Raw genomic sequence first — 27,912 nt, forward strand, 5'->3', positions numbered from 1 at the left:
TATGTGCACTACATATCGGTGTTTAACTATACAATCATGTATTCTAAAATTATTCAAATTATACAGATGTGTCAGATTATAAAGAACCCAAGAACGAAACTGGTCTGCTATTAGAGGTTGTGTCATACTGTATAATGTGGTCTATAAGAAGTGTGCACTACAAATCAGAACAAAAAAAAACCCCTACAATCTATATCAGTGATAGGCAATCTGAACTTTAGGGGCTGCATGGTACGGCCCCCTATCTTCTAAGTGGCCGCACATTACTCTTATACTCAGAAATAAGTTAAGTAATAAATTTAATAAATTTAATAAAGAAAGATAATACCTATCTGTAATAACATATCAGCAGGCATTTTAAACAAGTCTTACAAGCTCTAGCAAACAAATCTGAAAATAAAGAAGAAAGGAGCTGGGGGCCACAGATGAAAGCTCAGAGAGCTGCCTGTTGCTCATCACTGTTATAAATGTTGCTTTTAAATATTTACTATAACAACCAATAAATAACTATTGCTCTGTTAATTAATAATAACATCACATGGTTGATACGAGATACATCTAAATAACAGTGACATTGCAGCATCACAGCACTAGAGCCTTGATTTAGGGCAGTGGTTCCCAAACTTTTGCAGTTCGCGGCACCCTTAGAGTCTCCAAATTTTTTCAAGGCACCCCTCCAAAATAATTATTGAGCAGTCCTGTTTTAGAAGTAGTTGGGTCAAAAAATTGTAATAAGTATTTAGGTCAGGACAGAAATATTTATTTAGTTGTATGCAAAAATGCCCCCTCTGCATCCAGACACTCTGCCCTCAGGCACTCTGCCCCCTCTGCATCCAGACACACTGCCCCCTCTGCATCCAGACACACTGCCCCCTCTCACACTGCGCCCTCTGCCCTCTGTCACGCTGTCCCCCTCCTCTGCCCTCTCTCACGATGCCCCCCTCCTCTGCCCTTTCTCACGATGTCCCCCCTCCTCTGCCCTCTCTCACGATGTCCACCCTCCTCTGCCCTCACTCACGATGTCCCCCCTCCTCTGCCCTCTCTCACGCTGTTCCCCTCCTCTGCCCTCTGTCCCCCTCCTCTGCCCTTTCTCACACTGTCCTCCTCCTCTGCCCTCTCTCACGCTGTCCTCCTCCTCTGCCCTCTCACGCTGTCCCCTCCTACGCTGTGTCCCCCTCCACTGCCCCTCTCACGCTGTGTCCCCCTCCACTGCCCCTCTCACACTGTGTCCCCCTCCACTGTCCCTCTCACGCTGTGTCCCCCTCCACTGCCCCTCTCACGCTGTGCCCCTCCTCTGCCTCGCTAAGCCTCTCCTCTGCCTCGCTGTCGCACTCCTCTGCCCAGCTGTCGCACTCTTCTGCCCGCTGTTATTCTCCTCTGCCCGCTGTTACACTCCTCTGCCCCTGTTACACTCCTCTGCCCTGTTGTGCCCCGCTGTCACCCTCCTCTGTCCCCTGTTACACTCCTCTGTCCCCTGTTACACTCCTCTGTCCTGTTGTGCCCCGCTGTCACCCTCCTCTGTCCTGTTGTGCCCCGCTGTCACCCTCCTCTGTCCTGTTGTGCCCCGCTGTCATCCTCCTCTGTCCTGTTGTGCCCCGCTGTCTGCCCCGCTGTCCTGTTGTGCCCCGCTGTCACCCTCCTCTGTCCTGTTGTGCCCGGCTGTCCTGTTGTGCCCTGCTGTCTGCCCCGCTGTCCTGTTGTGCCCCGCTGTCCTGTTGTGCCCCGCTGTCTGCCCCGCTGTCCTGCTGTGCCCCGCTGTGTGCCCCGCTGTCCTGTTGTGTCCCGCTGTCCTGTTGTGCCCCGCTGTCCTGTTGTGCCCCGCTGTCTGCCCCGCTGTCCTGTTGTGCCCCGCTGTCTGCCCCGCTGTCCTGTTGTGCCCCGCTGTCCTGCTGTGCCCCGCTGTCACGCTCCCTCTCACTCCTCTGCCGCGCGTCAGCCATAGAATAAAAAGAAAGAACACAGAAACTTACCAATCTGTCGGGCGCCGGGACCCAGCAGACTCCTCTCTCCCGCAGCAGCTTGTTACTGACGTCCATATTCAGTGACAGCTGCAGGAGAGAGGAGTCTGCTGGGTCCCGGCGCCCGACAGATTGGTAAGTTTCTGTGTTCTTTCTTTTTTTCAATGCTTGGCCCGCGGCACCCCAGTGACAGCGCCGCAGCACCCCTGGGAGCCGCGGCGCACAGTTTGGGAACCGCCGATTTAGGGTACTATCTGCATATCTGAGTTTATATGCTCTCCCTATGTTTATGTGCTTTCTCCAGGTGGTCAAAACACTAAAGCTGGGTACAAACTACAGAATTTTCCACCAACTTTTTATGCCGATCGATTTTACATGCGATCGATGTTCCGATCGCTCGGTCCATGGACTACATACACACTAGCATTGTTTAGGACGATAAAGGGAAGAGCGGACGTCCCTTTAGCGACTTTTTACAGCCATGTTGTCGTGAGCAATGACTGTAATTTCGTACTCACTGTTGTGGATCGGTCGGAAGTTTATACACACTACACAGCGGAAACGAGATTGGAACGAAAATATTAAACGGTACGACCAACCAAATGAGGCGACAATCGTCCATTTGGTTAGACTTTCGACCATCGTGTCACTGCACACACTGACCCGACTTTTGAACGAGCGGTCGTATGTCGGCTGATTTAGCCGATTATTGGATGAAAACTGTGTAGTGTGTACCTAGCTTTATTGGCAGGTAATTGACTTATTGGTAAAGTGGTCTAGTTGTTTATGTATGCGCATCTCATACTTACTTTTTTGACCTCCTTCTGACACTTTTTGAAGTGTGAGAATGGAGGGTTTGGAGCATGGTGAAAAGCATCATTTTGCCCTGCGATGCAACGACAAGAGGGGCAGAGTCAAAGTTTCGTGATTCACTGCAAATCATGTTATGGAGGCTCCCATCCTGCTTACTTCACTAGGAAGTGAGCGGGAAGCAGGAGAATGGCCTGCTCCACTGGGAGTCTGGGAGACCTATCTGGAATTCGAGAATCTACCAGACATTCCAGGAGAGTGGGCAAGTATGATATATTTCTGGTACTCCACTGGGGCAGCGACTGATTTCTTGAATTCTTTAGTGTTCCAAACAGTATTTTGCGCTATATAAATAAATTATATACATTTTTTTCTTTTTTACTGACCATTAAAAGCTAATGCCAGTATTCAATTTGAGTACAGACATTGTATTTTTCCCTATAAACCTAAATCTATTTCTGCTCGGTTACTCCTTCTCCTTTTTGATTTTAATCGTGTCCAAAGATCAATAGCAGCTGCTGTGTAACTGGACAGCTATGGATACAAATGAGGAGAAGCATGCAGCCTACTGTGGGAGGGATCAGAGTACACTGTGGACTCTTCACTTCTGGCGGGCTTTTATCATACGTAAGAGCTGTATAATGCCATCCTCAGAATAAAGGACTAGATGCGAAAAGCTAAGCTTTTTGCAGTTTGATAAGTTGCCCCATTTTGCCATCCCCACAGAGATCTATGGGAATGGCCATATTGAGTGTTAAGTTAGTGAACCCCAGAGATACAGCTGTGATTTCCAGAGTTAGAACGCTGATAAGTTACACTGATACTTAATTTGCCTTAAAAGGTCGATAGGCTACTAAATGATCTAAACATGTCTAGCTTGGAGCAGAGAAGGGAGATATGATAGATGCTTTCAAATATATAAAGGGTTTTAACAAGGAATTAGGAGGGAAACATTCTTCAGAGCAAGAGAATTTTATAGCAGAAGGACACTAAAACTGGAGGTTAGTTGGTTTAAGGGAAATTTGAGGAAACATTAGTTTAAATAGCCTTCCAACAGAGGTAGTAGACACTAATACAGGGGGGAATTTAAAGATGTGCGGGACTATGAGGCTATCCGAAAGATGTAAAAAAATGCCAAATATCAAATAGGGTCTAGTCTTATCGGAGATAGGTAGACTAGGTGGGCCAAAATGTTCTCATCGGCCATCAAATTCTATAGGGGAAAATTCAATTGGCTGCTTCACTGTAAAAAGTAACACAACATGCGCACTATTACCGGCATTATGGTAATAGTGAGCGTAATTACTGTTAATACGATAATTTCAACGCCGGCTTTTTACTTGCGGCTCAGGGAGCCGTGAGCAGAAATCAGGGTTAAAATTACCGTATTAACGGTAATAGATTTAGTGCCGCGTTACTCGCTGCAGAATTGAATTGAATTCCCCCCTATGTTTCTATAAAGGCATTTCACATACAACAGATTAGAGTTTCTTCCGGGTGCTCCGGTTTCCTCCCACAATCCAAAAAATATACTAGTAGGTTAATTGGCTGCTGTCAAAATTGAACCTAGTCTCTCTCTGTGTATGTATACATGTATATTAGGGAATTTAGACTGTAAGCTCCAATGGGACAGGGAACGATGTGAATGAGTTCTCTGTATAGTGCTGCGGAATTAGTGGCGCTGTATAAATGATGATGATGATAATAAACTTTAAATTACTTTACACATACTGCATTTATTTTTACTGGAGAACTATTTAAGAGTTAACTTTTCAAAAAACAAAAGTCACATTTTTTCCATGACTTGTTTTAAATATAGCTTTACATCTTGACAAGAGTCTGCTTGACTTTCCTCTTTCCTGTAAGGCAAAGACAAAAAATTTACAAAAGTTTCCCTTTTATATGGCATATTCCTCACAATTTCACTTTCACTGATTGTTTCTGCCATGAACTTCTGCTGAATGTAGCAGAAATAAAAGATTTTATGTCTGCACTGGCAAATGTTTATATCTCTATTACCAGTATCCCATTTAAACAATATCGCAATTGTGTTCTTAGAATGGGTGGCTTTCTAACTTTTGACTAAGCTAACCTGACTAGAAGATCAGAATGTTTAAGACAGAGGCACTCCAATCCACAAGTCATTCAATACAATCTAGATAAATCTTAAATGTTAGTTGGTTAAAATTTGTACTCTGTCCATCATACCATATATTATATATATATATATATATATATATATATATATATATATATATATATATATATAATCTCATATATATATAATATCTCATTTGCTATGGCAAAATCATTAAAATAAAGATTAACATTGTGTAAAATTTGTGTGAAATCTGTTAGTGAGACCATGGAAGCTTACACATATCCTTTTTTCTAGTGCCATTTATTTTGTCACTAGATGTTAATATATATGTTGTTATTCAAAATTGGGAAAACAATAATAAAAGACTTGTAGACATAAGAGTAATATAAATATATATATATCTATATATATATATATAGATATATATATATATATATATATAGCAGTTTACAATCAGAAAGTCTGATAGGAATATTTGTTCCCTGATACAGTAACGGAATAAACAAGAAAAACAGGCGATACCCGGTGATGGCTAATACCAACCCAGGGGCTTTGATAAATAAAGAGAAGTCCTAAATCTGGTGATAGTGCTTTTTTTCTTGCAACTTTTACATCCTCTCCCTGCTAAGTGCTTAAGGAAGAATAAGTTGATCTAACTAATAGCATTAGGAACGTGTTGCTTTATTAAACTGAGTGATACATTATCTTCTTCATGCTCATCCTCCTAGACCTCCCTGCCATTTCAACTGCTGACCAACCACACATCCAGCACATTGTCCTCCTCCAATCAACAGCCATCTCACGTTACTCTATTCACAGGGTTACAGGAGTTGCTGACTGTTATCGATGCCGGGGACCAAGGCCATAAGAAGGTGGGGCGACAAAAAGGAGAGAGGTGCCACCTGTTGAGAGAACTATCTCCCAACATTGTTGATGTGCAAGTAGTTCATACAAAAGGTGGCACAGTCAGATCAAGTTCAGGGGCCTATCCAAAGTGGGTGCAACAGTGCTCTCAAATTTGGATTCTCCCACCTAAATCAGGAGATTTGGGAGATATGTCTTGGAGGGGGGTGTGTGATCATGTCTTTGTTGGAGAAGATCTGGACCACAATAACAAGGCAGTTACTTCTTTCTATCTCTCGTTGTTAAATATTTTTCCCATAATGTTTATATGTATACATTGCTGCAGTACTGATGACCAATTAGTGCTAGGAGGCAGGATTTAATCATTAATCAATTATTTGCTTGGCAAAGTGTAACCAAACCAAGGAACTATGTGGAACTCATAGAATAAAAATAAATTTACCAGCATCCATTTGATACCATGGGCATTAATATGGAGTTAGTCCTCCTTTTGCTGCTATAACAGCCTCCTCTCTTCTGGGAAGGCTTTCCACTAAATTGTGGAATATGGCTGCGGAAATTCACATCCATTCAGGCAGGAGAATATTTGTGAAGTCGAGCACTGATGTGAGAGATAAGGCCTGGGTCACAGTTGGCATTTCAATTCATCCCAAAGGCATTTAATGTGTTTGAGGTCAGGGCAGTGTGTGGGCCACTCAAGTTCTTTCACACCAAACTCGGGAGACCATTTTTTGATGGCCCTCATTTTGTGCATGGCAAAATTGGCATGCTGAAAGAAGAAAAGGCCTTCCCCAAACTGTTGCCACAATGTTGGAAGCGCACAATTCTCTAGAATGTCATTGTGTGTTGCAGCATTGCCCAGGAGAATACATGAATAACTGTCTCGGACCGCCAGATAGTGAAGTATCATTCATCACTGCAGACATGTTTCCACTGCTCCAGAATCCAATGGTGGTGTGCTTTACACCACTCCACTTGACGTTGTTGCATTGCACATGGTAATCTGAGCCTTGTATGCAACTGCTCAGCCATGGAAACTCAATCCATGAAGCTCCTGAAGAACAGTTATTGTGCCAACGTTGTTTCCAAAGGCAGTTGGGAACTCTGTAGTGAGCAAAGCGAAAACAGTCAATTTGTACATGCTACAAGCTTCAGCGCTCGGCAATTCCGTTCTGTGAGCTTGTGTGGCCTACTGTTTCGAAGCTGAGCTGTTGTTGCTCCTAGACATTTCCAGTTCAAAATAACAGATGAAGAAATTTGATTAACCGAGTTGATTCAATGGTTGAAAGTCACTGAGCTCTTCAGTATGACCCATTCTATTGCTAATGTTTGACTATGGAAATTGCATAGTTGTATGCTTGATTTTATGCAACTGTTAGCAATAGGTTTGGCTGAAATGAATATTAATTGGAAGGGATGTCCAAATACATTTGGCCATGTACTGTGTGTTTATGTTTGTGTACATATTATATCTATTTATTATGTCACTCACTCCCTCTAAGACCAACGAGTGTGATAACTAATGGATGTGGAACTTATAACAACATGATTATAGAAAGTTTCTTTAACCAACTACACATTGGTAAAATAAAATAACGCCTTATTTGCACCAGTACATAAAATGTTTATATTATGAAATGTCCTTGCATTCTTGTTTACGTGGGGAACACTGAACGTCCCCTTAAGGAAAGAATAACAAACAATTGCGCTAGCATAACAATGTGCTAGCATAACTGTCAAATATCTACTGGTAGCTAGATGGTTTTTTTAGAACAGTAGTGTGTGGCAATTGATGATATCAATAGACCAACTCGAGGTGGTAACCTGGGAAGGATGCTACTTAAAAGATAGCGCTAATGGATCATATGTCTACAATTGTAAGGAACCAAATATTCAATTAGACCTCAACTGTTTTCCATACTTGCCAACTCCCGGAAACTTGGCGTGACTGGAGGGCGGGGGGGGCGGGGCGAGGCCAATTGCGTGACGCAATTGCCCTCGCCCCGCCCCCTCCCTCCAAAATGGCGTGAATCACAGAGAATCGCGTCGAATGACGCGATTCTCGGTGAAACCTGGGATGCGGGAGAAATGCCAGCTCGCCCGGGAGCCCGGGAGACTGACCCTAATTTCGGGAGTCTCAAGTCAGCAAGTATGCTGTTTTCTGGTCGAGGACTGACGATTTTGTAACTTTACTAAATTCAAACACATACTTGTCCTTTAGGAAATCAAGTACAAAAACAAAATTAGAACACAACTAAGGACATTGGATTTAACGGTTTTTCGATTATTGCACTTCAATTTGATATGATATAATTAAACATATCTTTGATCCCAATAGTGTAACTTTTACAGTTATAAGTTGAATAGTGGATCAAGATCTGCAGCACCATTGGGGATTTTTAATAGTTTCGTCTAATTTGCTAGTGTCTATATAACTATATAGTCTTTGCAAAGATCATAATACTTACATTTTGGTATGATCTTGACATATGGATATTATAACGCTCCCTGCGCTCAGCCAATGACCGCCGCCTCTCCTCCACTCTGATCACCTCTTCCCATTCCAGAATCCAGGACTTTTCCCGTGCAGCCCCCCTTCACTGGAATGACCTCCCTCGCTCCATCCGCCTCTCTCCTACTCTGTGCTCCTTCAAACGTGCACTCAAAACACACCTCTTTCTCAAAGCCTACCAACCATCCACTTAACCCCCATCTCCTCCACTCATTCTCCCCTCTCTCCCATTCCCTCAACTGGCTCCTCTTGTGCCTGGTCTGTTTAACCCTCCCTTAGGATGTAAGCTCGCTTGAGCAGGGCCCTCTTCCCTCCTGTCTCCTTACCCGTTCTTCTGCTCCGTGTCTATTGCATCTGCCTGCCTGGAGTTTCTGAAGTATTGGTACTTTTGTTTATTGTTCTGTACTGTTATACCCTGTATAGTCTACTGTTTGTACTATGTGCGGCGCTGCGGAAACCTTGTGGCGCCTAACAAATAAATGATAATAATAATAATAACCAGTTGTATAATATGCTTTAATCATATGCCCAATTGTAAAGCGCTACGGAATTTGCTGGCGCTATAGAAATAAATGTTGATGATGATCAAAGGGATGGAACTGCTTTATGATTGTAACAGGCACATTGTAATGTTATGACTTGGGAGTTTTCTATTTAGTGTGATTCACATGCAATGTTGATAAGATGCTTTCTGTGTAGATCGCAATAATCATTACCCTTCATGTCACCATGGTTTATATCCAGCATTCCTATTAATGTATCAATACTATATCTATACTTGCCTTTTTTAATCTCCCCTCCGGTATTTAAGTGCGGAGAGATATGTGTTGGGGGGTGGGTGGCTGGCTTGGGTGCGCTCTTGCGTCAATAATCCCCACCACCTCTTCAAAATGCAGCAAAATACAGCGGAGCGTAATGATGCAATTCACTGCAATAGTCATTAAGCCCCACCTTCACCAACTTCACTAGGGAAGCAGTCTGGATGCAAGAGATTGCACTGCTTGTATAAAATTCAGGAGTTTCCCAAACGTTACAGCACAGTAGGAAACCATGTGAATTAGAAATTATGTGCATCTGACACTCTATGATCAAACCCACTTCAGTTCTACTCTATGTTTTATTCCCAGTATTATGTGTTGTAACAGAGCAGTGGTAAACGGGTGACACATACACCTGATACGACAATGAATACGTTTTTTGGAGGGGAGGTTGGTACACGGCAGCCTAGCACTGCAAAAGCGCTACGCATGCCTTCAGGGTGGCTCAACACTCATTGTTACATGGTTTCCAATGGAATATGTGTATGGCCCTTGATAAACTTGATGTTTCCCTCAGTGTCACTTAAGTTTGATATTCCTGCTTTACTCAAAGAGGCAGTGGCTGGGCTATAAACTGAAGCTCTAGTTTGTACGTTGGTACTTCATCCATATTCGAATACACTACTTACTACCCACAGAGGCCCAGGCTATTGTCCTGTGCTATTTTTTGCTGCTTTTTGTGCAATCAAGATTAAATAAGCATTTAGTCTGGAAACCAGCAGCCATGTTATCTGGGGTCAATTTATATGGTCATTTACAGCTGGCTATAAAATAACTGAATGAGTTTAACCATCAAGAATAGTGATTGTCTTTCCCTTAAACGCATATACACAATCAATGTCTAAAAAGTCATGTAAAATCAAAGTACAAGATTCATGTTAAAAGCATACATGCATGCTTGTAGGGGTATTAAACTAGCAATACTAATTTACTGTGCTAACTCAGCATTTGCTGATTAGGATCTTACCTAATGACCTCCTTCAAAAAGCCCAAATACATTTCCATGACAACAGCAGTGCCTTGTCCTCATACACTCTACAAGATTGTTGAGGTCACGTCCTACTTATCCTCACACTGAAGGGGGAATTGGAAAAACTAAAATGCTGATTTTGTTGTTAATGTTTACAATTGTGGTTCCTATTATAAGTGGAACAAAGTATGCTAGAAGGACCATTAATTTCAGGATGGAAAAAAAATTGCAATTATTTCAGTTAAAAGATGGTGACTGGTTTTGAAAGCAGCACAATTATCAAACCCAGTTGTTTACGATGCACTGTTGCGAATGAATTTTCAGAGACCACAACAAACTGTTCACTAGAAGATGAGAAGTTGAGCTATATTACAGTAATAATAATAATAATAATAATAATAATAAAGTTATGAATATGGAACTTTCTTCTTTAATAAAGAGGTAAAGATGAAATAATGCAAAGTTACACTTGGTGACAACATACAAGCTGGCAAGTTATCTACCAATATAAATCTATTACTGCAAGATGTGGCTGAGCTATTTATGAGAGACTATTTGTCAACAACTATTTTGTCTACAAAATCAATTACACAAATAACATATTATGGCAGGTAACGCGATTTTGTATACTTTAATAAATAATTGTGTCAATTGACTGAACAAAAAAGTTGGGACACAAAGTCCATGTTGGAAAAAAAAATACTGTAGAACAAAATCTACTTCTATCCATCAAATTATATTAGAGATTTCTACATAATGGATTTTGTTTTCAAAATAGCTAGAATATTCCATGAATAAATTTTGTACAAGGGACATTCCAATCAATCCAGCAAAACAGTTTCCCTCCCTGGTAATATGTTCTCTACTACGCCTGAAGTCTCTGGGAAATATTCCCCCAATGCCAGGCATTTGCTTACTACCTTTACATACCAAAGAAATACAAGTAAAGAAAAACTGGATTTCAAATAGCGGTATTTGAGACTTTAATAATCAAACAATTCTCCCATAACTCCACTAATTTGGGGTCGGGTCATCGATGGCACAATCTAAATTCTGTTTCCAAACTTAAACAGAAGTTGAAAGTGTTCGTTGTATGTGCTACACTGCATTTGTTGTTTGATGGTGGAATCTTGAAACGTGCTCAAGTTTGAGAACTTAAAGAGATTTTTCGATCTTTAATGAAGATTTTCACATACAAGTTACAGAACTGTTTTTACATTCGTCCGATCATCTTTGGTTTCTAATGTCCTTCACTTTCATTATTAATGTGAGTTACATATGAGCATACTTGCCAACTCTCCCGGGAGAGTAGTGAAGTGGGCAGAATTTGGTCCAAAATGCTGCGATTCTCCAGGGATCGTGGCATTTGGCCCGCCCCCCCGCTGTAAAATGATGCGTTTAAGTCATTATGTCACAGGGGGCGCATACAAAATGATGCGATTTTTGGAACCTCGCATGCCCACCTCTCCCCGGCAGCTCCCAGACGGCAACCAGAAGAAGTTGGCAAGTATGTATATGAGGCTAAACAGAGTCATATTTGAGGTAACACAACTGAAAAGTGTGTCATACTGAAAGGGGTGGAGGATAGTGGACTTTTGATGTGATGTTTACACTTCTGCACAGTGCGTATCTCTCTCATGAATGGAGGGGTAACTGGACACCTTTAAATGCTCTGTGCAGATCACTCAGCTTACAGATACTAATGGAAGGGGCGCTTCGTAAACAACGATCATTTATGACAGATTAATGTGCAGGTTTATGCTTAATTATGAAGACTAAATGATGTATTGACAAATCATACCACATATTTGCTTACACATACTTTTTCCCCAAAATGTATGTTTAAAGTGACAGTTCTTACTTAAAATGCACTTAAACGCATAAGTTTGTGCTCACATACACAAAACTCTTGCCTGAAATGGTTAAGTTTTTTCTGTAGGCTCCTGCTTGCTCTTGGTTTCTAGCCATTCTTGAGCCTCTCCCATTTCTTTTTTCCCTTCATCTCTTCCATCAACCTCCCTTCCCTCCCTCATTTCTCTCCTCAATTTTCAACCCACCCCCCCTCTTGTCCATTTGCCTCCCTGCAGATATTTCAAACCAAGCAAGCGATTTCCTGCCCACTTAGGCTCCAAGATGGCTCCCCTTCCCCCAGGGATTGCCATCATGTGTCTGGTCCCCAGCGCCATGCGGTGCAGCAGTTGATGGCTGGTGGTGGCATGCCCAATGCCGACCACCGGGCTTTTTTTTGCCTCCCACTGCCCGCTCTGATTGACCTGGCTCCAACCACAGGGCTGCCCCGTGCATTCGCGCATATCACGCGCTCTGGAGCAGGCTGTCGCACAGGAGACGGCCTATTCAGATGTATATTAGTGTGTTTCCCTACATATAAGGTTGCGGTCCATAATCATTTCACAGGTATTTCAACGAAGAATTACAAATATGGGTCGTGGCCCACTCATATGTGTTCTGGGCGTTCAGGTACAGGATGGCCTCTAGTTGGGCTTCCTTCATTGGCTGGGCAATCGGGCCTTTGCTGGTCAGCTTTTCTTCTCTTGCTGATCCGAAAGTATGTAGGGGCCTTTTAACATCATTGTCGTCCACCTGGGAGGCAACAATTTGGGTAGGGGGTAATCGTTAGATATTCTGATTAGCATATGGTTGAATCTGAGAACAGTCAAATCCAGATGGCTGGCCATTATGCTTTTTTGGTCAGAGGTGGTTGGCGTGGTGTTATTCCCTTGCCAGTTATGCAAAAACTTGTCAAGAAGCTTAATCGCTCTACTAGGTGTTTGATCAGGTCCCTTGGTGTTAGTTATTGACCACCCGTAAATCTCAGTGGGGTTCACCTCACCGGGGAAGGGCTCTGCCTGTTCATAGAGCAGATTTATATGAAGGTTGCGGGCTGTCAGTCTATTAAAGGACAACAGAGGTGGTGGGAAAGCACTGCAATCAGCGACTGATACATATTTCGCTATCACTGATTGACTAAAGGTCACTGCTCCCTTCGAGGTAAAGGTGGCTCTTGGTCATTTTGTGTGGAGGACTCAATGACTTGCTTTGATTGGACACATAATTGTGCGTCTAGAGGGTGTGTAGTCACTCTGATGCCAGATTTAGCGCCAGCCATTCAGTAAGGAATTTTATCATTTGTTAGCGGATTAAGGGCCATTTTACCATGCACTCGTTTGGTTCACTATTCAGTTGTTTTATCTTTCCCGGTGATGCAGTGGAAAGGGAGCATCAACTATATGCTGTTTGAAATCAATCTCATAAAATAGGAGCCCCTTAGCTATAGTCATATGTCATAAATACGTGCCTGTTTGTGTGCTTACGTTAATTTACTTAAAATGAGGATGTGGGGTATTACTTCATCACTTATTACGTTGTCATGGTCAATATTACATTTCAAAACCATCAAGTCTTAGTGAAGTATGATGTATTTGAATGTATCACTGAAGATGTCACAATATGTTGCTAATTGTTATCCTTCTGTGCTGATACTTGTCAGATTTTACCCAAAGAACTCCAATAGACAGAGAAGTGATGGAGTATACGTGCATAAATATAATATGAAGTCTGAAAGGAGTTTTTGAATTAATTACACACTGTTTTTATATGTAAGTCTTCTTTTCAATACAATGGACCAATCCTATTTTTAAAACATTTTGTTAAGTCCTATTAGTCATAGGTGAACATATACAGATTTCTTATCCTCTTAATTCATATGTATGCCCTTTGAATGTGTATTCATCAAAGCCAAACAATAACCATGTGCAAATTATTCTTTAGGCAAAGTGACTAGAGGCACAGATATGTATATTAGAGATGCTCAGGCTTGGTTCCCTGAGAACAGAACACACCCGAACATAGCAGATCAGAGTACCGAGCCGAGCCGGCTTAGTACTTTCGCATACCCTCGGAATTGAAAGCGAGGCAAAACGTCATTGTTACGTCGTCGCATCTCGGGAGCTTTGGATTCTATAAGTACCGCCCTCCGCGGCGATCCAATGCCATTTCAAGAAGGGGCGGAGAAGAGGTAGCACAGTTCTTGGCAGTCTCTAGTGCAGTTGGGCAGCCTAATAGGTAGAAAAGAAAGAGGAGGGGTAGCAGTGTTCTTCAAAGTCTCCAGTGACATTCAGGAGAGCTCCGTTGCTTATTGTCATTGCTTAAATAGAAATCATAGGTCTGGCAGGCTTGGTCTTCTAAATCTGCAGTCTTTGTTTGAAAGTGTATAAAAATAATATTGTGACCTGTGAGGTGGTCAAAATTGACTGCAAATGACTTGAAATTAGTGCTATTGAGGTTAATAATAATGTAGGGGGGGGGGGGAAGCAAAAATATGTGATTTTAGCAAAAAAAAATAGGGATTTAGAAAAAAATCAGGAACCAAAACACGCAAGGGCGGTTGTACCAAAACCAAAACACGAAGTTGATCCAGATCCAAAACCAAAACAGTCAATGAACATCTCTAATGGTTAGTGATGGTTTTAAAAGTTCCAGCAATTACTCAAGCCAAAAAAATACTGTTCAAACAAATTTAAATTAGTGCAGTGCCACAGTAGATTAGAGTAGAAATTAGGAACAATCTTCTGTTCAGAAGAATATTAACCTCATTTTGTATTTGAGTACCCAATTTATGTTTTTGTATAATCTTTGTTCTGGCTACACTGCCCCTTCTTATACCACATTGCAGTATTTATTCACACCATAGTCGTCCCAGCAATATTTACAGACTACGGGGTCATGTAGAGTTCGACTTAAGTCCAACCCATAAGCGTAAATATTGCTTGTAACTCTTTTTACAACTGTGCATGCGCAGTCGAAATACCCATGTCTCAGTCTGTTGTCTTATTGAGTTGTATGTCTCCCTTGCGCCTCTCTACGCTTAGAGAGGCAGAATGGAGGAGGTAGTGTGAAGCAGGTGTAGGCACAGTGTGTAGGCATAGTGCAGTAAGGCTGTGTTAACACCCCTTACTTACTATGCTGAGGGGGAAATAGCCACAGATATGCCTCCAACGATGATACAAATTTTTCCTACTATTCCAAGTCACACGTATCAACAAAGTAAGGTACTTAATTTACACTTATGTTCTAAGTGTAAATTGCGTCCACCTCTACATGACTCCCGATACATGTTCTGAGAAATGCATAATACAGATTTTGGGAAAATTCATTTATGGAAGGGCAATGCAAAAGGAGAACTTGAAAATGTATTGTGAAATGACCTCTTTCGTCATGATCAGCATGAAATTCTGCTGCATTTTTTTCTCATCTGTAGGGTATACTCTTGCAGACTTGATAATGTATAAAAGGATTTGTGGCATTGAAGTCTGAAATGAAATGCGCTGTGCATATAGTTCGGTTATGCAGTGCATTAAAATTGCTGCATGCTTTCAGAGCAATAATCCCTATATTACAGAATCTTTCCGCTTCAGACACAAATGCTTGTAAGTGAGTGTATCTGGCACAACAGACTTTAACTGTTGAAGGGTTCAGTGTAATTGCACCTCCCTTGCACATTTAAGTGTACTGTGTATGTTGTCAGTGTGGTAAAATAGCATCACATGCTCAGTGCTTCTCATAGCAGATCTTCAAGTATACTTTATATAGTTAACTTTGTAAGGCCTCTACCTTGAAAACATACTGCTTTTTAACAGACAAGGTTCTGTGGAAAGGCCATATAGGCTACTGCAGCATGTTTATAGTGGCAACACTCTACTTTGGACATCATTTTTACTTTAATGAATATATACATATTATAAACATGGTCTGAGATGGGGCAAAATTATTTTCATTCATTTATTTTACACACACATAGGGCCTGATTCATTAAGTAATCAGGAATTAATTAATTAACGAAAGTAAAGCAGAATGAGTAACTTTGCACCTAGGCAAAACCATGTTGCATTGGATGGAGAACAAATATTTTTTTATCTGGATTTGCTGTCCAACAGGCTTCTTCATCTTTCATATATATGACTTTGATGTATGCCACTATAGCCATTTACACATTGTACCAAGCTATCTGAATCATCCGTAGTCCTGTGTAGCTCATATTCGCCCACCCTCCCAGAATGTCCGGGATGGTCTGTTGGACTCCTGGGAGAGCAAGCCATCCTCCTGTATCCTGCCTACTTCCTAGTGAATGGGGATCTCCATGACGCGATTTGGGGTGAGCCGCATCCTTTTGGCTCAAGCTCTGAGGAAAAATGATGTTGTTGCATTGCGTGGGGGAGTCCAAAATGCAGAGATATGCCACGCCTTGCCCCCTTAAGTCCTCATACCCCGCCTTTAAAAGTTGGCAAGTAATGGTGTAGCTCTTGTGGGACAAGTTTAGACACAGTGATTCTTGATAATACCAGGATTCTACCATTCAGATCTTTTTGGAGGGATCTCAAAATATCATCTTATATTCCTTCATATTAAAAACATTTTTTCGCCAGCCAATTGTACAATTTATATACACATATGTACATACAAGGATAGTTGTAAAGTTCTGTTACAGAACAAGAGCAAACAACACTAATCATAACATCACTGGCTTTTACATTTTAAGGAACCAAAAATAGATTTCAGATAAAATATTAAACACGTAACCTGTGAAAATCAGTTTAATATGCGCACATTAAATTAGTCTTAAACTGTATGACATTGCAATCAATAACTGACCTCTGGGTTTTCAGACTGATGTGATTTTGGCCTGGAGTTATAATATATAAAAGTGAATGTGTGCTTTTCTATCTATCTATATCTATCACACACAGTTTTATATATTAAAACTCCAGGCCAGTATTGATACCCCTCAAGCAATTGGGCAAAAATCAGTCATATAAATAAATAATACATATAACAATTCAAATGTTACTCAAAAATGTTAAAGAAATTGTTTTAAGAATAGTGTATTCTTTCAAAAACATATTGGGCAAAATTGTTGGCATCCCTAAAGAATATTTGAAATACAACTTTGCAGCTTAGTGCAAAAAACTCTTATCTTTTTATTGCTCCTTGTCTCCAGGAACTCCATTGTTGGCTATGACCATTTCCTGTTTCCTTGGGGTATAAATATGAGGTTACACACATGTAAAATGCTTTTCTCATCCATCAACATGGCTAAAAGCAAAGAGCTGGCAACTCAAATGAGACAGAATGTTTTGGACCTGCACAGGTTAGGAAATGGTTAAAAAAAAAAAAAAATAGTAGGTTGAAACTACCATTAAGCACAGGCGATAATAAAAAAGCAAGAAAGTATGCAACAGTTGAAAAATTGCCAGGAAGAGGGCGCATGAGCATACTGCTCCCACTTACAGTGAGAAGGATGGTAAGAGAGGCAAAGATGAACCCAAACATCACAGAACTGCACAGTTTCGTTGAAACTTGGGGTTTTATTATTTCAAAACCCACTGTCAGAAACCATCTCCATGACCAGAAGCTTTCTACGAAAGAAGCCTTACCTAACAGCAAGATACAAAATGCAGCACATGCACTTTACAAAATGCCATTGGAACGACAAATGGAATTTTGTGATGTGGTCAAATGAGACAAAAACTGAACTTTTTTGGCTATGCACACCATTGTCACGTTTGGAGAAAAAAAAGGGACTGTACACAAAGAAAAGCACCTGATACCCACTGTCAAATATGGTGGTGGATCATTGATGCTTTGGGGCTGTCTTGCTGCTAGTGGTCCAGGAGCTCTTGTCAAAATCAATGGCATAATAATTCTACTTTGTACCAGGAGATCTTAGGCCAAGATCTGTCTGCCTCTGCCAGAAGGCTAAAACTTGGCCGTTGGTGGACCTTTCAGCAAGATAATGACCTAAAAACACATCAAAATGCAAACAAAAATGATAGTGGGAACACAAAATAAATGTTTTGCAATGGCCCTCTCAGTCTCCAGATTTGAATCCAATTGAAAACCTGTGATGTGTATTGAAGAGGGCAGTTCACAAGCGATGACCCAATAATATCAAGAAACTGGAAATGTTCTGCATGGAGGACTGGTCTTGAGCATTACAGAAAGTACTTCAGTGCTGTTATTTGCGCCTATGTCTTTTCATAAAATTGTATAATCCATGAAGGGTGCCAATAATTTGTGAGCTGACTATCTATATATAGTCTCTCTTTCTCTCTTATATATATATATATATATATATATATATATATACATACTAGTTTTATTTAGCAATTCGAAAAATAAACAAGACATAAACAAAATCCCAGCCTGTCCGACTCTTAACTAATACAATAAGGAATTCCCTATCTACAGTGGAAGGACCTAATGTCCCACACACTCAAAATAACAGAGATTACAGGTAACAATTGCAGTGTGTCTCAGCAGGCATCTGATCTGTTCTCCAGGTAGTGAGAGACTGAAGGAACAGCCTTTTGCCAGTACCAAACAGGTGCAACACATGATTACCAGTGTGTGGTATCATGGGCCTTATGAATGGAGCCTGCCTTTCTCTCTCTCTGTTCATAACCCCAGGGACCCTTACAACGGCTTTTTTCTACAACTGAAAACAATCTTTGGGAAGATCTTTCCCAAACAAAAAGAAGCCATACTTACCAACTTTAGAATGTTGGTATCCGGGAGCCTGCAGGGGAGGAGGGCGTGACGGGGGCGGGCCTCCAAATTGTGTGTTATGTTGGACCCGCCCCCGTGACATCATGATGCAAACGCGTCACTTGACAGCGGGGGGCGGGGCCAAACGCAGCGATTCACCGGGACTCAAAGCGTTTGGGACCTAATTGTGCTCACTTCACTAGGAAGTGGACACTTCCTAGTGAAGTGGGCAGATCCGGGAGATTGCCACACTCTCCCGGGAGTCCGTGAGACTCTTGCAAAATGTGGGAATCTACCGGACTTACCGGGAGAGTTGGCAAGTATGAAACAAGCTCCCTGGGGTTTTAAAACATATATGACAGAAACCTGGGACATATATGTCTGCTCTCAACAATTTCCCCAGTGCTGCTGTCACAAATAAATATATATATATATATATATATATATATATATATATTTATTAGTTCTGCACTAGGCTCCTGATAAGTTACAGCTAAAACATTGGTCATTCCTAAAGGATAAAGTATTCTGTATCACATGTACTTCATACATATATTTGGAAAACAATATTAGAATAATTTACCTTCCACATACTTTAAATTTCAGACCATAAGACATACGTTTTTGCATCAAACTGTCAAAAAAATGGCCTGCAACTTATCATCCAAATATGACCATACAACACAGCCACCGTTACTAACAAGCAAAGCGGATCCCAATACCACCATGGCTGCACTACAGAATACTTCTATAGTCCTCTCCTTTCTTGTAACTAATCTATGCTTTAAATATATATAGTGGCATCTAATCAGGTTGTGCCATGCATGTACGTCTATCGTCGTAGCTATGTAGTGCAAAGTAACATCCAATTGGTTTGCGCCATGTGTATTGAAAGCACCCAACAGTTTCAGGGAAGGCGAGGAGTAGGGATGTATTCTGCAGTGCAGATGATGGGGCATTGTATTGGTTGTCACCTCACATGTTGATAATGGGGGCATTTATTTCAGACACATAGGGAAGGGGGGGATTTTTTATTTTATTTCTTTGGATTATAACAGGTACTGTGTGTCTTATAAACATTAGTGTCTTATGGACCAAAATAATACAATATCCACCTTCATGCTTCTCTTTATAATGCTTTTTCAGCACAAAAGCAGCCACTGCCTACTACCCTCTCACTATAATCCTTCAGTGGAGGTCCTTCCCATGGGACCCCCACCGATATCTGATATATGCTACTGAAGTGCACCGAGTCACAGAAAGAGGAGCATAGACCATGTAGCGCTATAGGACTTAAGCTCTCCTATATGTCCATACAGCTAAGAAAGGGACTGCCAGAGCAGAAAAGCTGAAGAACATTTGGAGAGGAAAGTGAGTCTAGCTAGTGAAAAATAGATTATGTTGTCCAGGGAAAATAACCTCCTTAGTACCAAGTATTACAAAAGTACTCCTATGTATAGAATTGTGCTGTATATTGATAACAGCTTCCAATATTATTTGAAAATGTAAATATAAGAAAAAAAATATCTTGTAGAACAGCATATACCTGTATTCAATTGAACATGAAAAATAAACCTCTTCTAATTATTATTTACATATTTTTCTATTCTGTACATTGAACATTATTCCTAATTTCCTGTAACATAGAACAACCTTTAGTGCTGTTGTAAAAATGAAGAAAACAATAGTTTATAGTATTACAGCACATGAATTTAGAAGTCTGTAGGTTTAAGTGGTAAAAACAGACCTTAAAATAGAACATATATTTATAATACAATATGAATTTCACAGTTACTACTAGAAAGGCACTGGATCTGGATTTTAAATGCAAATACTGTCACAAAGGATTCATCTATATACTAAACTAAATCCTGGCCTAATTTACATATATTAAAATTAAGGAGGGACCTGAATGACAAAATCTTATTTCTAAGTTTAGCTCATACTTACCAACTTTCTAAAGTTGGCTTCCAGGAGCCTTCCGGGGGAGGTGGGCGTGAGGGGGCGGGCGCCAAAATCACGTCATTTTGGACCCGCCCCATGTGACGTAATGACGCAAACGCGTCATTAAGTCACTTCACTAGGAAGTGGGCAGATTTGGGAGATTGCCACACTCTCCCGGGAGTCTGTGAGACTAACCCAAAATGCGGGAGTCTCCCGGACATTCCGGGAGAGTTGGCAAGTATGGTTTAGTTCCTTTAAGTGATAACTTGGTCCTGCACACTGACATAGGATTACCAATATTATATATTGTAAATTGTTACACTTAGTTTGCCAGGGTGAGGTGCTGTCTTTTGGGCTTTTTAGCATAGTTATCGTACTGTTTAGTATACAAATTGCCCCAGCCAGCATGCTAATCGCGTGTCAGTTCTTTACAGTAGTGTGAAGTCTGTGGAGCAGGGGGCTGCTGGTAGAGGTACAGAAAGCTATTCTGTATAATATTAGCATACTGAGTGCATTTTTTCTGCTACATGCTTTAAAGCATGTAACAAAAAAATAAAGACCTTGAATTTTTTCTATACTTTCGTAGGAATGGCTTTGAAACTTCAAACAGTAAATTACTGCTTTTTTTTTTTTTTTGCTGATTTCGTTAACAAGTAAATATGTCAACATAATGTGTATTATATAAAAGTGACATTTTATTGTTATCTAAACTAAACTGTTTACAAATTAGCAAATAAAAATGGATGTTGAAGTAGCAGATAAATGGTGATATAAGTGGTCTATTAATCAATTAGGGAAAAGCATTAAATCCAGCAAAGATTTAAGTTTTCAGGGCTTCTTTCTGTTTATAAAACAGTCCCTCATGACCATAGCCCCACTGCTGGTGATAGCGTTCATCCCAATCTCTATTGCGAAGCATCCCCATATGAAAAGCATGGGATACCCTATTTAATTTAACAAGAATAGCCCCGGTACAAGTGTGCGTATCCACAGGAATATATTCTTTGTTATTAAAATAATTTTTCATGAAAGTTTTTTTTCTTTTCTATTTTTTCATTTTTATAAAAATAAAAATAATAAAAAAAATGTTTTGTTATATCTGGAATTGAAAACCTGAGTCCAGAGTTCCCATTGTAGCGTGCAATCGGGAGCTGAAATGTCAGCTCATGTAGGCACAGAGGGACACTGCAATGGCCTGGTGAGCAAGGCTTCTCTTACCAATGCCGACCAGTGTTGCTGAGAAACTCAGCATCGCTCAGCTGCCCCAGTTACAATTTTGTGCCCCATAAATTACAGTAAGTGAAAATTTTCTATAATTGTGATAAACAGCGATAGAAATTCTTCATAACACATAGTCTTTATAAATAGATCCTATAATGTTTTACAAATATGTAGTACAAAGATGCAAAATCGTAACCAAAAGGGACAATGTTCACCCCCCACCCACCCCATAGAAAGCAAGCCCAGCACCAAAATAGCAGGTTTCAGTACACATTTGCATTAAAGAAACCGCAGCAATCACTCAGCTTCTATCTGTTTGGTGCTAGTCAAACAATGAAAACAATTGTGCAATAGCTTGCTTGATGTGGTTTAGTGAAAAATGTACACTTAAATGCAATTTTGGTACAAAAATGCCAGTTGTAGTTGTACTTTTTGTCCGCATATAGAACTCTGACAGATACCCTCCTTTTTAGAAATATTGCTGAGTGGAAGAAGTGTCTGCACTCAGGGAGGTCATTAGCTTCAATTACAAATGTGTGGGTCATAAGGTCATATTGCTAATCACTTTATCCTACAACGTTTTTTGGGGGTTGCTGAAGGTTAAATGGATGAGGCAGGTAATACAGTACAGTAGTATTGACTGGGATTTTGACTCTAGAAACTCATATTACTGGAATCTTTAAGTATCAGACATCAGTGACCATTGTGAAAATACGATAACAACAGACATCTAACAGACATGTCTGTGCTTCATCAGTTCTTTCGTTGCTATATTCTACTAATCTGACTTATTCCCCCTTTGCTTTCCTATTGTCATTCCTCCAATATCCATGCCTTAGTCACCAGCAACTAAATGACTAAGAAAGAGAAGCTGAAGTGAATACCAGCACGTTAGATCTCCTTGTTCAGCAGCAGAGTTGGACAGAAGCGTGTTTGTCCTACCTTGGTAAGATGCCAGAGTGAGGCAGAGCACGATCCAACATTTCCATAAACTGCAGGTGGGATAGTGAGACCTCCTGGAGAAATCCATCCTTGCCAAAACTGTAACGAGAGTGCAAGGCTTTTCATGCCTGTTGCACCATTTCAAATGATATGACACACAGCATTGCGAGCAAAAGGGTTGAACAACACAGGAAATTTCATAGTCCGTTTACAAGTATTGAGAAAATAAAACCGCAATCCTGGAGAAGTTGGAGAACAGGGCCCCCTAGAGGCCAGAGAAATTAACAGATTCTTTGTATTTCTTGAGGACATACAACTTTTGTTAATGTATTTTTTATAACGAAGTAAATTGCTGTCTGTTCCAAGACAAAGCATATATATAATTTCCGTTCTTAAAGTGGAGGTAATTAAGAAATACTATTAAGCTTTAATTACTAGAAAAATCATTATTACTAAGTGCATGCTGCCATATTTTTGTGAAAGTATACATATCTTAATTACTGGCCTTAATATTGTTTTTTTTTTTAGCACTCTCAATAACAGTGTATGGGGAGTGCTCAGTAACGCTATGCACCAATGACCGAAATTAAGTTTTCAATCATGTTAATATACGTACATTAACATGACTGAAAACTTTCACTAAAGTGAAAGCTTAACTGGTCCAAAGAGCAGAGCTGCACAGCGCATGTGTGGAGGGAACCAGGGCCGCCATCAGGGGGGTATGGCCTGTACTGCTGTGAGGGGCCCGGACAGACCTCTCCATCTGTCCGGGCTCCCTGGACTGTCCGGGCCTCTCAGTCTGACGGACCGTGATGCCCCTTCTTCTCTGCGATGCTGCAGCTCCTCCCAGGCTCTGATAGACTGGGAGCACGGCCCGGTGACATCATCACTACGCGCCACGCGTGTCAGTGACCGTGAGCTGCAGCATTGCAGAGAAGAAGGTAAGTTAATTAGGTATTCATTTTATAGGAGAGGGGCAGATAGAAGAGGGAACATTAACTGTGCCTGGGGGTGGGAAGGGGACATTAAGTGTGAGGGGGGTATTAACTGTGATTGTGGGGAAGAGAAGGGGATCTTACCTGTGAGGGGAGAGAGGGGACCTTAACTGTGGGGTGGAGAGGGGGACCTTAACTGTGATTGGGGGGGTGAGGTCGACATTAACTGTGACTGCAGGGAGGGGAGAGGGGGATATTTACTGTGATTGGGGGGGAGGGGAGGAAACATTTACTTCATACTTGCCAACTCTCCCGGAATGTCTGGGAGACTCACGCATTTTGGGTGAGTCTCACGGACTCCCGGGAGAGTATGACAATCTCCAGAATTCTGCCCACTTCCTAGTGAAGTGGGCAGAATTTGGTCCAAAATGCCCCGATTTTTGGCGCCCCGCCCCCCTCACACCCACCTCCCCCGCCAACTTCCTAAAGTTGGTAAGTATGATTTACTGTGATGAGGGAGTGGGGGAAATGTACTGTGATGAGGGATAGGGGGCGCATATATGGCGAAGAGGGAGGGGGGCACATGTATGGGAGGGGGGGCTGCCAGATTAATTAGTTTTGGGCCCCACAGTTTCTGATGGCAGTCCTGGAGGGATCATGTGATCCCTCCCTGTCACATGACTCACCTTCTTTCAGTCCAGAATCTCTGTGCGCATGCCTGAGGTTTTCGGTCAGCGCATGCGCATTAACATAAAATCGAGGAGTACATCAACGCAGCTTTCTTCGGCTAAGAAGAGGCTGCGATAAGGCGGCAAGTCACTTCTCAGGGACAGCAGGTTATCGACACTGCTGTCCCAGAAGCTTTCTTTTGATAAATAGCCGAAAAGTTTCAATCCTTAGTTTCAATACAGAAAAACGATCCTTGATAAATAGGCTCCTAGAAAAGAAGAATTTGTAAATGTGTGGCAGTATAACACTGCCACACTGCAGTATACCACCACTCCCTTTTGTACAAATTTTATGTTTGTTTCCTCCTATAGATCCCAGATAATTGGATGGTGTACCTCTATTTATATTACTTTAATAATTCCATTAACTAATCCTGATGAAGCTCGGTTACACTAGTGAAATGTGTATGGTGTGACGTGTTTGATCAGCGTCTGTCTCTTCCAGGTTCTGCCTGCAGTCTGGAACATAAGTATTTGTCAATATTACCTTTCCTCCTGGACCTTCCTTATTTGGGACTGTTAAATATATGACATTGGTAATCAGTATATATCATCGTTGTCGGAGGGACAATTATGATTCAGTATTTCCCGCCTGTGCTTTGATATATCAGAATTCTACACAGCAGATTATATATGCACTAAATTGGATTGTGTAGTCATTACCAGTGGCCTCGTGGTACTTTGTTTTATGGAGGATTACATATGTTTATTCACACTTTGCAGTATCTCATTTCAACTCAGATGGATATATACACTTAAGTGAATGGTGAAACTTTCATCTTTCAATGGCTTTTGTACACTGTGATTTTTCCTTGGAATTAACTAAAATGTAAGTACCAGTATTGTTGTTCTTTAGCCGCCCCAAGGCTTGTATTCTGTTATAATCTTTAAACATCCCTCTACTGTCTATTAACGTTTAATGATATTTATAATAAAAAAAAAGACATTAAGCTTTTCTGCTGTAATATTAAGATGCTTTTTATGGCCTGGTGGAAGCTTAGAATAAGAATGAAGAGGACAGCATTATATTATCATGAGACTGGTCCTTTTTCTTTTAATAAGAATCTCTTTATCCAGGAGTCATTTACATAATTTCCACTGGTAACTTCGAATTTCAATGAGTACATATATAAATATACCAGTTGTGGCCTTGTCCTAAAAGATAGCCATTGTCACAGCTTGTATGTTAAGCCTCAAAGAGACGTTATCAAGCATTAGATTTGCTTACTCATTTACAGTTTTTGCCATTATGCATATTTTATATTTGTATGTGCTCTTATTATTGGCTCAGCTAAGGGGGAAGAATAAGAAATCTGTCCAGACACTCTTTAATTTGTGTACACCCTAATGTCAGGTGTTAATACACCACCTGGGACATTTAAACCCATTAAACTAATTGCATTTTGTTAGTTAAATTAATTTAATTACATTTGAAAGGACCTTTCAAGCACAATAAACATATCAAAGTGTGTTATTTAGTCTTTCCTACAATTGAAAATCTACTCCCCAAAAATATTAACTATTGCAATCACTCTGGGTGGTGACAAAGTATTTGTGTAAAAATAATGTATTCTGTTATTAACTATTACAAACTATGTTGACTTAAAAAAAACAAGCAAAAACAGTGGTGTAACTATTATGGTGTGTATAGTGGCCTCATTGGCATTTGCAGACCAAAGCAAGACATTAATTAGCATATTTACTTATTTATTTCACTGGCAACACAGAGCGTAGCGCTACAGCACCAATGCAACTGCTTGAAAATATTGACTAAAGACTTTTTTTTTCAACATGTGACTTTCTCAGAATGAAATAAGGAACTATATTGCATAAGGCCTGCTTCATTGCCAAACACTATTTTGCTTGGTGATCTGGACACACTCTTCTTTCTCAAAAAGCGTTAATACGGTAGTTTACTTGCGGAATTTAAGCTCGCCGATCAAGGGGCTGCGAGCTGAAATTTCGCGAGTAATTACCGTATTAACGCTAAGATTTTTTAAGCGCTCGTTTTTTCCCGTTAACGCTAACAATTGAATACCCCCCTAAGAGTCTAAGAGAAGTTTTACTCAACAAACCTGAATATCAAAGTTCATGGTCATATTTAATGCCCAGTCCAAGCTTGAAGCGATATCTACCTAAGCATTCTGGATGCCCATGGCCCGAGTGAATTCAAACCAGTACTCAATGAAATTGATGGACAGTTGTACAACTGACTTTTGAATTTATAGCTGCAAAAATGCATACTTTAAGAAGCTGCAAATGTGAAATTTGTTGATTTTATGGGTTAGTTAAATTCACCAAACCTTTTTCTGTGCTGTATTATAGAACCTTGTTCTATAATGCTTCTGCTGTACTGGATTGTATTTGGGAATAACAAAGGAGAATGCCAGGGGGGTCAGTTTGTTCAAAACTAGTATTGCTTGTGGGTGACACAGTAATTAACTAATTAAAGCATTCATATGTATTAGCTCTACCTTTTACATCATTATAAAAATGTAAATCCTTGACAGATCAGATTTCAAATTATAATGAATAGCTGTCTCTGACTTCACGTATGTTTCTGATTGTGAGAAGGGCTATGTTTGGCTAAAGTATGCTAGTTTAAGTAATATAGGCACACATTAAGCAACATATTTAAAGCAATGTATTCTCAGATTGTGGAATTGTGCCAGCATCATGTACAGGTACTGGCCCTTTTCTGCTATCTCTGTCGCCATCTCAAAATGGCGACAGCAGCTGCTGGGGACAAGAAAAAAATGCTTTGTTATTTAAATTAAACATTTTCTTCATAAGTTAAAGATATTAAAATATTTATTTTTCCATTTCTTACATATATGTGTTTTGCATTTATTTTTTGTGTCGACAGTGGAACTGGAAGCCCAGATGGGAACACTAGGTCATAGACGTGCAGCGGGACCCTGCACTGGCTGACGAAGTGATGAGAGTACCCTTACTGCTACCAGCTAAAATTGCTATTGCCCTGGCAAACTGTTCTTTTTAAATTGTGTGACAAAACAGTTTGTTCCATATCACAGGGTCTTGATTAATAGTCCCCTATAACAGAGAAAAAGTAATTTTAAAAGTAAATATTTTAAGCAACTTAAAAAGGGTTAGGAAAGTGAGACAACTCAGTTGTATAGAGAAGTGATTAATAGTAAAGTTGATCAGATGAGTTTCCATAAGCAAAAGTGTGATGACACATCACTAGGGATGAGCGGACTCGGATTCTCGCAATCCGAGCCCACCCGAACAGTGCGGATCCGAGGCCGATCCGATCACTGTTCGGGAACTTCCGGGCAGCAAACAGAGCCAATCCGAGGCTATGACATCCAAGTCTCGCGACGGATCTCGCGAGACTCGGATGTCATAAATACTCACCTTTCGGGCGCCATCTTCATTCCGGCTGTGATCACTCGTGAGGCAGGTTGTAGTTAGGGAGCTCCTGATCAGTTTAGTGGTTCTTTGTGCTTTGTCCAGTGCTCTGTCCTGCTGAGTCCAGTGGTGCTTTTGTCCTGTGCTCTGTCCTGCTGAATCCAGTGGTGCTGTG

General features: G+C 40.8%; 2 protein-coding genes across 2 annotated transcripts in view; one reads left to right on the forward strand and one right to left on the reverse strand.

Moving 5' to 3' along the window:
• The window catches only part of VSIR (V-set immunoregulatory receptor), a 42,633-nt gene extending 19,762 nt beyond the window's left edge, over positions 1-22,871 (reverse strand). The window contains exon 1 of the mRNA XM_075217047.1: positions 22,703-22,871. Coding sequence (XP_075073148.1) covers positions 22,703-22,790 — 88 coding nt within the window. The 5' untranslated portion in view covers positions 22,791-22,871. The remainder of the gene's footprint in view (positions 1-22,702) is intronic.
• CDH23 (cadherin related 23) overlaps positions 1-27,912 on the forward strand; it is a 1,005,178-nt gene that overhangs the window by 809,529 nt on the left and 167,737 nt on the right. The window lies entirely within an intron of this gene.

Source organism: Mixophyes fleayi, chromosome 6, assembly GCF_038048845.1.
Source record: "Mixophyes fleayi isolate aMixFle1 chromosome 6, aMixFle1.hap1, whole genome shotgun sequence".
Classification (NCBI taxonomy): Eukaryota; Metazoa; Chordata; class Amphibia; order Anura; family Limnodynastidae; genus Mixophyes; species Mixophyes fleayi.